Source organism: Eulemur rufifrons, chromosome 15 (genome assembly GCF_041146395.1).
Source record: "Eulemur rufifrons isolate Redbay chromosome 15, OSU_ERuf_1, whole genome shotgun sequence".
Taxonomy (NCBI): domain Eukaryota; kingdom Metazoa; phylum Chordata; class Mammalia; order Primates; family Lemuridae; genus Eulemur; species Eulemur rufifrons.
The window spans coordinates 23,296,908-23,309,450 of record NC_090997.1 but is presented as its reverse complement, the minus strand read 5'-3'; the positions used below and the strand labels follow the sequence as shown (position 1 = coordinate 23,309,450).

Genomic DNA, 12,543 nt, shown 5'->3' with positions numbered 1-12,543 from the left:
GTTACAGGGTCCAAAGTTGCAATAATGGAAATAGGGTGAGGAATGAAAGCAGCCATTTGGATTCAGAGATTAGTAACTCATTTATAACTTTGAGGGAGTTTTAGTAAATTGTTTGGCACAACTACTTTGGGATATGTAATAAGAACTGAGGGATTAATAAAAGAAAAGATTGTTAGGGGTTTTATTTATGACTCTTCTATACTTTCTTCCTATAGACTTTATTTGATGAAGGTTGGCACCAAATTCGTCTCTTAGTAACGGAGAAAGACGTAACTCTGTACATCGATGATCAACAAATTGAAAACAAGCCCTTACACCCAGTTTTAGGAATCTTCATCAATGGGCAAACCCAAATTGGAAAATATTCTGGGAAAGAAGAAACTGTTCAGGTGGATAAATAATGATTTGATTTTTGCATTGTATAAAATGAAACTTTTGCTATCTTTTATAATGGTATTTACCATACTTAATTGTATTTAACTTAATTATGAATTCCCTTAGAATACTTAACAAAAGTGTGGTCAGTTCATTAGTGAAATTGTGTGTGTGTATGAAAATACAAAATTGGACTTCCTCTATTTTATAAGAATACTTAGAAAAATGTTCCTATGGGTTCAAAGTAGTATTCTGCATTTCCAGGAAACATTAATTTCATGTTTCCCCGGAGATACATAGTTTAAATAAGGAATTTGGAAAAGAGGCTATAGTTTCCACTGTAAGTGGAGGCTATAAAAATTTCTTTGCAGCTGTGAGGATAAAATTAGATTAATGCATGTCAGGGTTTTCCACAAACAAAACTCTTACTTAAAAATAAAGCTATTGTAATATGTTCAAGTAATACCTAAAAAAGTTTTGTTTTGACTTTTTTGATATCTCTTTAAATTGGAGTATCTGTGTGTGGGTGGAGAAGTGTGTATGTAAAAGCCAGTTTTAGAAAAATATTTTATTTGAAAAGATATGTTTCTCCTGCTCTGTTCCTATTAAGGGAAGACTGTCATATTCAAATGTGTGTTTACACATGTGGTCACTATGTATTAATACTACATGTCAAATTGTAGTAAATATTTAAACAGTAACAGGTGCTGGGCCTACTTATCACACAACACTCCATGCCAGCAACTAAATCTCTAAAACCAAAGAAACCAAAGATGATTTCTTGAGCCCACCATATATAATCAGGAATGTTGCAGAGATTTAGGATAAGCATAGAAAACCTGGGAAAGCTTTTAAGTATCCTAGAAAATGCTTTTTAGACTAGCTCTTAATACAGGGCTACTAAAAAAATTTGTACTGGGTTCTAGAAGGAAATCAGAGATTTGATCTTGGTGCTAGGTAATTTTTCTCTAGGGGTTATGTTACAGCACATCTTTATAGTATATGTCAGGTATTCAAATTTTGTGTTTTATTGTTTTAGCTAAATGCTCTGATGTAAACCTTACACAAGTACTAACTGTAGTGGCTGTTTCTGTGTATCTGAGTTGCTCTCATAAAGCAATTCGTTTGTGCCTCAACTTTAACTCTACTGGGTTTGTATTCCTAGTTTGATGTCCAAAAGTTGCGAATCTACTGTGACCCAGAACAGAACAACCGAGAGACAGCATGTGAGATTCCTGGATTTGTAAGTAGAATGGCTTATTTCCCCCCAGGTGTTGCATTTGTACTTTTAAAGCAATAAATAAGAAGCAGATAATATCCGAGTCTTACTTAATATGTAGAGTTAATTTTGTTTTTTTATTGTCATGGAAGTAAAGTTACGTGGAGCAAACATATTTTGAGAGTCATAATAGAAATCAAATCATGATGTGTCACTGTGCAAATATGAATGAAAGACCACAAGAAAATGTTTTTTCCCCATGTCATCTCTGATTGTGACTATTCCAGTGCTCAGGTGAAGCAGGACTAGACCTACTCCAGAAGGCTCTGTCTGGATATCAGTGTGGGAAATACATTATTGTATTTAATTAAATGTGTGGACAGAACACCCCAAACAGCACAGTTTTGAAGGGGAAGAAATCATTACTTTTATTTTTTCACCAGCACTTTTTCTCAAACCATAATGAATAGTTTTCTTTTTGTTGTTTTTACCTAAGTAAGATTTTCTTATTGTTCTAGGATATAAATGTTTTTATTTATTTAGCCATTTTCATTAATGTATTAGGAGGAAAAAGATTATAAGTAAAATGTTACAGCATCTGATCACATGTGTGTTTGTGTGTGTGGGTGAGTGTGATCAATCCCTTTTCCCCTGGGCAAAAAAATAGTGTATTGTTAATGGAAGTATGGTAAAATGTTGAAAAACTTTTTGACAATGTAGATACCTGGTGATATTTGAGTTATTCATGGTTCTTTTAATCTTTATAGTCATCCTGTCATCATCTTCTTTTTTCCTATCAAATGGCATAACTTGTGAATCTACATGTTCTGAAAACTTAAGGACACAGAGCAGCACATTTAAAGATCTATGATAAAATCAAACATGGAACCTTCTAGAAATGATTCATTCTGGGGTTTCTAGGTAGATAATTGTTTAAACACTATAGTTTTTATTTTAGGTACTTGCAACTTGGAATGTAAATCTCCCCTGAAAGTATTAATAAGTCATTGCACTTGAGAGTCCATTGTACATTATTTATTGATGTCTGCATTGATATATGACCATTACCATTACCCTCTCATACAATAAAAGCTCAGATTTAGATCGCAGATTTTGAATTTTTATAGCCACTTTTTAATATTTTTATGTCTCCTTCCTTATTTTTAGCTGTGACTTCATGTGGCTTGTTTGCCTTTTATACTTTCATTGCCACCTTCTCATTTTTTGATCTAATTTTTTATTGTTTGGAAAGATTCTTGACCTATTTAAAATTATATGTTATTCAATAAGAAACAAACTTAGTGAGAAACTTTCTCAAAATAAGGTGCATAAAATTTTAATGCATGTAGTTTGTGACTTGCTCCGATGACTTTTTTCTTCTGGCTCTTAAATGATTTCCAGAAAGTTCAAGAGAGCATGTAAATCTCACCTTGAGTTATTTTTGATCTTGCATGGCTATTATATTGAGCAGCTGTGGTGTTTTGATTTTCTTTTTCTACTCTTCACTTTTATTAATTTCCTTCCTTTATCCTACTGTTAATGGAGTAGTAACATATATAGACAAGTAATTTTTTAGAATAGATGAATGCAAATATTTTGGCTCTTGCTGGTTTTGATAATTCATATATCTCTAATCTGGACAATGAAATATCTGTAAATTAGGATGATAATTTAGAAATTTAATTAAAAACATATTTTAAAACACATTTGTTGTTTTTCTTTCAGAATGGAGAGGTAGGCTTGGATATTATTATTCTCCTTAAGGTAATATTTGCATTGTGTGACTGTTTAGCTTCCTTCCATCAACTGTAAGTATATTAGAAAAATAGAACCCATTTTCATGTAATTTGAATGTATTTAGTATTTACAGATTTTTGTGACTTGGAATTTCTCACTGAATTGGGCTAAATAAAATTAGAAAATGACTAAGATATTTTTACCATTTTAGACAAACATATAGATATGTACACATGCCTGTGTGCTTGCATATCTTTCCATGCTTGTTGTTTATTTCCACTTTTGTCTTCGTAGTGCCTTAATGGTCCCAGTGACGTAGGTTCAACTCCAGCTCCCTGTATTTGTCCTCCAGGAAAACCAGGACTACAAGGCCCCAAAGTAAGTAATACCGAATTTGCCATTTTTGTTAAAACACACAAAGAAGAGCTGAGTAAACTCATAAAATTCCTAATCACCATTGACCTTGTTGTGAAATTTCTAGCAAATGTCTTATAACAGTTTATAACCTAAGTTTTAGTGATTTTTTTTTTAAAGCATATTCTTATCTGAAACTGCTTTTGCACATAACTGATACCCCTGGCACACATTAAATTGAGGGAGTATTGTTTGCTTGTTTGTTTTTTTTCCCCCAAATATTGTTGCTAGATCCAAAGAATGACACTTCCTTACAACCTGGTAAAAATGAAGAAGCGCATTTGTTAAGATACGTTCTAAATTCTTAAATGTCTAAATTCTTAACTAGACAAATGATTTTCAGATGGAAAAATGAAGTAGAAATCTTAAGCTGATTTTAATATCATGAGTTTGATGTCTCATTCTAAAAATAGAGGCATATATATTTATTTCACTTAATCATGTAATAATTACTTTGGGGGAGTATATTCTTTTAGTCTTTTCCATATGTGCATTCATTCCAGTTGCATCTACATATTGATTTGTATACATATGTATGTATACATTTTTATATGACTGAAGCCATGGTGTGCCTACTATTTTGTAACCAGTTACTTTTTACATAAAAACATGATCTGAATATTTTCCTATGGTATTTAATATGTATGTGTTTTTAATTAAGTTGATACTGTGGCATCACTTAGACACAGCCTAAGATACTGAGAAGTTGAATGGTTTGTCCACTTACAGATACATCTTATTTAACATTATTTTAATATATCACTTAAATGAAAATAATGTGTAATTTGAAAGAAAGTATGATTTTGTAGCCAGAAAAAAGTGTTTATGTGTGTTCATCACCTATTAGTTGAAATGACCATAATAATTTTTGTTCAATATGAATCACAATGTTCATTTAGACTGAATTTTTTGACCAGTGGTTCAATCACCACAGCTGAAAAAGTTTTAGTTTTTAGACTGCTGAGCTAAAATAATTTAATTCTTCCTATCTTTGGTACATGTTTTGCCATCCATTTTCATATTAGCTGCTAAAATCAAGAAAGATATGTAATTTAAGAAGTATACATTCAGCATCTCCTTCAAAGAAATCTCTGTTTGACTTGGAATGTCACTACAGTACATAATAATCAATTTATTATTGTAAACTATTTTTAGATTATATTTAGGAAAGTTAATCCAAGTGTTTTTAGTTTAGGTAAGCATATATTACCTAGAATGCCTTGACATAAAGGAGAAATGCCTGTAAGATGCTCCTATGGGAATACATACCCTATAAGACAGCTCAGTGTGCCCTACTAGTAGATTCTTTTAAAAAATATTCATATAGTTTATTCAACTTGGAATAGTATACATAGAAATGATTTATCTGCAAGATATACAGTGTGGAAATGAGAGACCCACACTACCTGACCTCTCAAAGCCCAGAGTGCTTTCCTGACTCTCAGTGCGGTTCAGGCCACCTCCAGGGTCTGCAAAGGGCTTGCCCACCTTTGGAGAGGCACCTGAAGCCTCTGAGGTTTTCCAATTCTTCATTCTCGGTCCAATATGTGCCTTGTAGTAATATCAATTTTTATTCACATATGTTTCTACACTAAATTTTTAACAGACTCATTATTTTATGTGGTGAAGACTTTAATTTTCAATATTTCCAAGTTTCATGTGTTCCTCGTTTTCATTTTCTTTTCTTAGTCATAATCTAGCCCCATTGCCACCTACTACTTTAAGTGAAAGAGCAGTTTTCCACCAATCTTCAAGTTGGCGTGCCTTCTCGTTCTGCTTTCCATTTTCTTCAGAGAATCTGGCAGGAGGGCAGGAACACACACACACTCTTCCACCCTTTTAGGGCTCTACCCTGGACGTGGTTCCTTACCCAGATCAGGGACCTGTATTTGAAGAACAGAATCCTTACTAACACTCTGGAGTTGCCCTTCTTTTCAACAGAACCTGAACTAAAACAGATAAGACAATTTCACTTCAGATCCCACTGAGACTTACTGCCCATTTCTGTGAGATGCTTTCTGGACAGTTTTGCAGAGGTCTATCAATTAGAGTCACCTGTGAAGAGCAGATCTGGCCTATTAGCCAGAAATATAGTTTTGGGACGTGGGTATTGAGTCATGAGATTGAAACAGATGAAAAATTTTATTGTGTTAGTAAGTGGATAAGTGCTTATTCTAAGATAAAATCATCTGTTTAAAGCTAAGTTTCTGAAAAATATGACAATCATGTTGCAAAACCATATCAAATTGACTAGATGCCCCACACTTAGACTTATCATGTCATTATAATGCTTCATCAAGCATCGAAAAATATGTCACTGAACTGTGAGCCCCTTGAGGAGTTGTTTATTCATTTTTTCATCTCTAATGCCAAACATAGGGAATGGCTAAATCAGGGAATCTGTTGGAATCATCTTTATATGCAAGCACTTCTTTTGTTCATGATGAAGGTTAATAGAACGTTCTCCTTTGGAATTCCAGTGTCTGGCACAGTGCTTAATAGTCATAATTTTTTATTGAATGAATTATGAAATCATTGAAAAAATGAGATACACCTCTTTCCCCAATTAACCTATATGGGATGGTGTTTCTGTTCTATGTGAAAGATCCAGGCCATTTTCTGTTTGCAAACAATTTCCTTTCAAATGATCCATGCTTGCAAATGACAACTTCTTCCTCCACTTCAGTAGCCACAGGAACATTTGTGAGGACCAACTTCCCATATTTGATCTAACCTTAAATGTTCAGAAGTGGAAAGAAAGCATTTTTTTTCTTTTTCTAGGTTGGAACAATTTCTTAATAACTTCTTTGCTCTGAAATACTACTTTCTCTGCAGCCACTTCCCTGTGGATGCCCTTTGTTTCATCATAATAATTCTACCAATTAGAGATTCATTTGGACTCTCCAAGTACCCTCTGTCTAAAACACAAAAACCTTTGGAAAATTTCGGGGGCCACTGAGTATTTACATTAACATTTTTATGTTAATTTTCCTAGACTAAGTGGATTCCTCCTATCCTCGGGGAGTGAGTATATGGATTATTAAGGAGGAAAGAGGTTGGTTTTGGAGGCTAGCATAGGTCTTAAGTTAGATACTCCTGTGAAGACGAGAGGGGTAGCATGAAGGTATAAGAAGTTAGAGAAGGCGGCTTGAAAACATAGTATTTGGGCCTAGGCGAAGAGTTCCAAAGACATTTGCCTTGAATGAGCAACTTAAAATATCATTAGCTTACTTTTGCAAGCCCAGCTGTTTCTAACTTTAATTATTTATATTTGTACTACTTTAGAGGCCATATTCAGAGATGTTTTAGGTTAGTCCATGACATTTCCACTCCTGTCAACAACTCAAAAATCTTGTGGCACAAATTCAACTCACCATAAATATGTATTGCTTTTCAGCTGAATACATATTTTTAAAAATGCAAAATGTGCAAATGTTTCAACTAAATTAGAATAAAGTGGATTGGAAATTTAGTCACAGTTATATAATAATGAGTGACATGTCTAATTTAATGTATTTGGACATTTTTTTCCATGTTAAATTTTCTAGCAGGACCCAGGTCTGGTTCTGATCAGTTTATGCATATTAATGTGGGCAGGGATAGTAGTTTTTAGGAGCTTGAACCCTAGGGCTGAACTGGCTGGTTTGAATCCCATCTCTACCACTGCTGTGTGATCTTGGGCAAGTCATCTAACTGGGCCTCAGTTTTCTTAAATGGAAAATAGGAATAAAAATAATAAGAATCTATGTAGAATTTAAGAAAATTAACAAGAAAAAATCAAACAACCCCATCAAAAGATGGCCAGAGAACATGAACCGAAACTTTTCAAAAGAAGACAGATGGCCAGCAAACATATAAAAAACTGCTCAACATCTCTAATCATTAGGAAATGCAAATCAAAACCACAATGAGATATCACCTAACTCCAGTGAGAATGACCTTTATCAAAAAGTCCCAAAACAACAAATCCTGGTGTGGATGTGGAGAGATGGGAACACTCATATTGCTGATGGGACTGCAAATTAGTACAACCCCTGTGGAAGGTAATTTTGAGATATCTCAAAGAGCTAAAAATAAAAATATCATTTGATCCAGCAATCCCACTACTAGGCACCTATCCAAAGGAAAAAAAGATATTTTACAATAAAGACATCTGCACTCAAATATTTATGGCAGCACAATTCACAATTGCAAAGATGTGGAAACAACTCAAGTGTCCACAATACATGAGTGGATTAACAAAATGTGGTATATGTTCACCATGGAATACTACTCAACTATAAAAAACAATGGTGAAACTAGCACCTCTTATATTATTCTGGATAGAGCTTAAGCCCATCCTTTGAAGTGAGGTATCACAAGAATGGAAAACCAAACACCACATGTACTCGCCATCAAATTGGTAATTGGTACTAACTGATCAACACTAAGGTACTCACATGGTAGCACTCATTGGGTGCCAGTCCGCAGAGTGCACTGTATGTGGGAAGGGCATATTTGTAATCCTGGCTTGGGTGAGGCCAAGGCATTATATGTGACCAAAATGTACCCCCATGGTATTCTGAAATAAAAAAAAATATCTGCTTCATAGGATTATTATGAGAATTAAGTAATTCAATGTATGTAAATCTTTTAGATCAGTGCTTAGCATAAAATAAGCAATAGATAGAAGGGGGAAGGAGGGAATAGGTAAATTCACACCTAACAGGTACAGTGCACACTATCTGGGCGATGGACACACTTACAACTTTGACTCAAACTGTATAAAAGCAATTCATGTAACCAAAATGTTTGTACCCCCACAATATTCTGAAATAATATTATAGTAATAAAATTAAATTTTTATTATAATTGGCCTTTTCTCCAATCAGCCAAATTTATTCTTCCAATTTTGTGGAAACAACATGAAACCTACCAGCAGTTTTTTACAAATAATTCAGTGAGGGCAATAGCCAAAATAACCAGTAAAATCTAACAGTAATAATAGAACCTACATAAAGATTATTTTCCGTCTTGTGGCTGTTGACCAGTCTTATAGTCCTTATGAAGTCACACTGGATTTATCTTGTGGGTGATATTTTTACTTGGGAACTTAATTTTGATTAATTTAAAATATTATTAATTATGTCTTATAATTTCATGCAGCATAAAAGCATGAGTCCCTTTTCTTGTGCCAAAATTCACTTTCAGCCTCATTATAGTATTAATAGATGTTAAACCTTCTCAGATCCTTTTGATATCCTAGGTTTAGCTGACATTAATATTTTGCAAGTAAGCAAGTCATTGTCAGGAGATGTGATTTGAAATAAATCAGTCATAAATTGAATCTCTACTTGATACCCAGTGTTTTGCAAAATAATAGTAGGAAATATAAATCTTGTTATGGAGCCTCAGTCCAAGTGATAAAGACTAACCAATGGAAAACATTGAGAAAACACTAGTTATGAATAAGTGATCTGATGAATAAATGATCTAAGAGCTGCTATAGTGTTTCAATAGAAAAAGACAGCAGGAAAAACTTCAATAACAAGAAAGTTACAGGGATAGAGAATTTTGTCATGTTGACTCTTAAGTGGAAAAGGAAGAAAATTTTTTTCCCAGGAGAAGAAAAAGATGGGATTTTTTGAAAGGCAGTGAGTCTAATCTGAACATGGGTAAGAAAGGATGATGGGGAGACTGGAAATTAATGAGGACCTTCTCAAAATAAGGAGATAGAATTTCTAACTCCCTACAGGCCTTAAAATTGCTCCCTAACACCCAGCCAACACTGTGAATCCTTGGATAAGAATTAACAGATTATATCTCTTCAGCAAGGCATTACATGTTTCAGTATTATTCCCTCTTACCCACAAGCCCAGATTTACAGCTCTTCTTTCTCTCTTTTATAAAAGATATTTCCCTCTTCTCATCCTTTCCCCAAGCTAAACCTCTTGTGGGGCTACTGCTAAGTGAATAATAGCCCATCCCTTCTTTACTGGTTCCTTAATACAGTTCACTTAGTTCTTTCCATTTTTCCTGTTATGTTTCAGGAACAAATCTCCCTAGCCAGGAGTCTGAAGTACTCTTTCAGACCAGCAAATTTAACTCTGTAAAAGTACCCTTAATCACTGGGGTCCTATGTGAGTGATTTCTTGATAAAAATAATGAAGAATTATTGAGTGACAATCAGTTGCCTGTATGTAGGAGTGTACCGATACTGATGGTAAACGCTTCATGTTTTTCAGCAAGATGCCCCATGTGGATTTCATGGACTCAAGGATAGATGAATATGATATTATTTTTATTATTTCTTAGAATGAAATTATATTAATATTAATAAAATACCCTTACCTCACAAAAAGTGTTGCTTTCATTGCTTTTCTACATGGGTGGTGACCATCTGAATGGTCAGTACTACCCATTGGGCAACATATTAGAATTCCATAGAATGTGCCTGGAGTTATTGCTGTATTGTATGGAACAGTGTTCTTTGAAGATCTTAGGTTTGTGAGGATAAAGGTCATTTTTTCATTTCTTAAGCATTACATGTACTCAAGAGCTATGGGGGTTGGGAGAGATGGTTGTTTGGCCTGGGCCTTGCTCTCACAAAAATATTTAAGTTTTAGGATTTTAACATTATGTTAAAATTTAAGATTATAAATATAGACAAAGCAACACATTGACAGGATTAAAAGAAGTGACTGTTATGCAGCTTTAACCTGGATCCCTATGCATGAGATCACATGGTCTATGGATTATTTTTTATATAAATAATTATGAGTTGAATTATTGCATTATAGGACATTGATATTTGTGGTGCAACATTTAGTACAGAATTAAGTCTATAGACTTATGAGTCAAATATTGCTATCAATGGAAACCATATTTGCTATGACACTTCACAGTCTGTTCAAAATTCTAAAAATACACCCTGTCAAAAATATCGACATTTTGCATCAGTGAAAAATACTTTACTCGTTATACCTGGCATGCTCACAGAAATAAATCACTGAAAGATTTATACGGTAAAAGTTCTTATTTTAAACACCTAAAAGGTGGGTTTCTAAAACATGACATAATTTTTCTAACCCTATTTTGGGACCTCTGTTTTTAACATACAAAAGTCTCAAATAATGGAATTGATGGGTCCTGATTGCACCAATGTGGTTGGTTGTTTTGTACTGAGAATTTTTTTTTGCCTAGGGTGACCCTGGACTGCCTGGGAACCCTGGCTACCCTGGACAACCTGGTCAAGATGGTAAGCCTGTGAGTACTGAAAGCTTAGTCATCTCCAGTACTGGGATTATAGCGTCAAAGTAAAGATTGCACTGGGCAAAGTGAAACATGCAAGGAGGACTTTATTCATGACTTTTGCCATAGGAGAGAGAGACTGAACTCAACTCTGCTGAAACAAAGGGAGGGAGAGTTTTTGAGTGCTTGGGTGAGCTGTTGGAAAAGAACTAGAGGACTTAAGCTGGGAGGTTGATTAATGGGATGAACATTGAGTTATTCCTCAGTTTGCAAATGTTTTCCTCTGTCATCAGGCTATCTGTGTTTGCTAAGTGGTGCCCACCAAAGTTAGGCTGCTACCCTCCCAGAGAGACTGGAAAATAGGGCACTATTTTCCTTGATAATTACATTTCAAAGGGATGGCTCTCAGGTCCTTGAGAAAGACATTAGACATTCCTGGGTATAAAATGGGCACGAATCTTTTAAAAAGATTTATATCTCAAAGGGACAGAGAAAGAATCCACAATTACAAGTTCTCTAAAGTAAATGCTCTAAAGAAAAGGGAGGACTGGAGTCAGGAAGAAGCCTGCTTGCCTAAGTTTAGTCAGGCTAAGGGTAACGTTAAGTCCACCTTGGCTAATAGAATCAGCATTCCTGTCACTTTTTAGTTATATTATTTCAAAATTGTGTTCATCTTTGCTACAATTAAAAATTTGTCCAGTGAGTTCTCAGTATCATAAAGGGCTGGGTTTAGAAATCCTATCATCTTTTCCCTGCATGTCTATGGAAGTTACCAAGTTAGAAATTTTTTAAAGGTGATATTATTTTCCTAAAGAATATATGCACTGGAATATATTTATAGTCTGACTAAAAAAAATAATATCCTCTAAGGTTCAAGAGAAGTCTAGAGACATCTAAAGGGAACATAAATCAACTTTAAAGCATTTTAGGCAAATATTTATAGGTAAGTCAGTGTCAGCATGTTTATAAGAGTAAATAAACATTAAGAATTAGCTTTTGAATGTTAAATAATAATTATCACCAAAGGTAATATTTCCTAAAGACTTTCTTTATCATGAGACATTAACTCTTACCATGGAAGAGTGGGACTATTGTATTGTGAGTCAATAATGTTCAAGGAATGAGAGAACTACAGACCTTATGTTAAATCATTAATACCCCACCCATCAGGATAGAAGAGTTGCTTAGGTTCCTGAGAGAAGTTTGCTAATAAATTAATACAAACCAACTAGCCAACTTTTGAAGAAACAGTGATGTGCTGAGGCCTTTTATACCAGTGTTGTACGGGAAGGGGTTAGATAAACAGGTGAGCTTCTCTAGAGAAAGATTATCAAAGCAGAGAGGCTGGAGAGATAACAAAGTGGTGGCCAGCTGGTGCTGCAGAGAGCCACGGAGCTGCCGTGTGATTGGGGCAGCGCTGCCCAGCTGACCCGGAGGGCTGCAGAGCATGATGGCAGTCCATCTAGGGACTTTGAGAAAGGACATGACTTGCTTTGCTTTATGATTTAGAAGGATGAATATGAATGTTATCTGGAAAGCAGATTTATTGGGAGAAGAGTGGAAAAAAG

General features: G+C 34.6%; 1 protein-coding gene across 2 annotated transcripts in view; it reads left to right on the top strand.

The window, feature by feature from the left end:
* COL21A1 (collagen type XXI alpha 1 chain) overlaps window positions 1-12,543 on the top strand; it is a 126,171-nt gene that overhangs the window by 15,913 nt on the left and 97,715 nt on the right. The window contains exons 5-9 of one of the 2 annotated variants that reach the window (XM_069488267.1): window positions 216-389; window positions 1,541-1,618; window positions 3,320-3,328; window positions 3,626-3,709; window positions 10,928-10,990. In XM_069488267.1, coding sequence (XP_069344368.1) covers window positions 216-389; window positions 1,541-1,618; window positions 3,320-3,328; window positions 3,626-3,709; window positions 10,928-10,990 — 408 coding nt within the window. The remainder of the gene's footprint in view (window positions 1-215; window positions 390-1,540; window positions 1,619-3,319; window positions 3,329-3,625; window positions 3,710-10,927; window positions 10,991-12,543) is intronic. The other variant, XM_069488266.1, reaches the window with a different exon arrangement.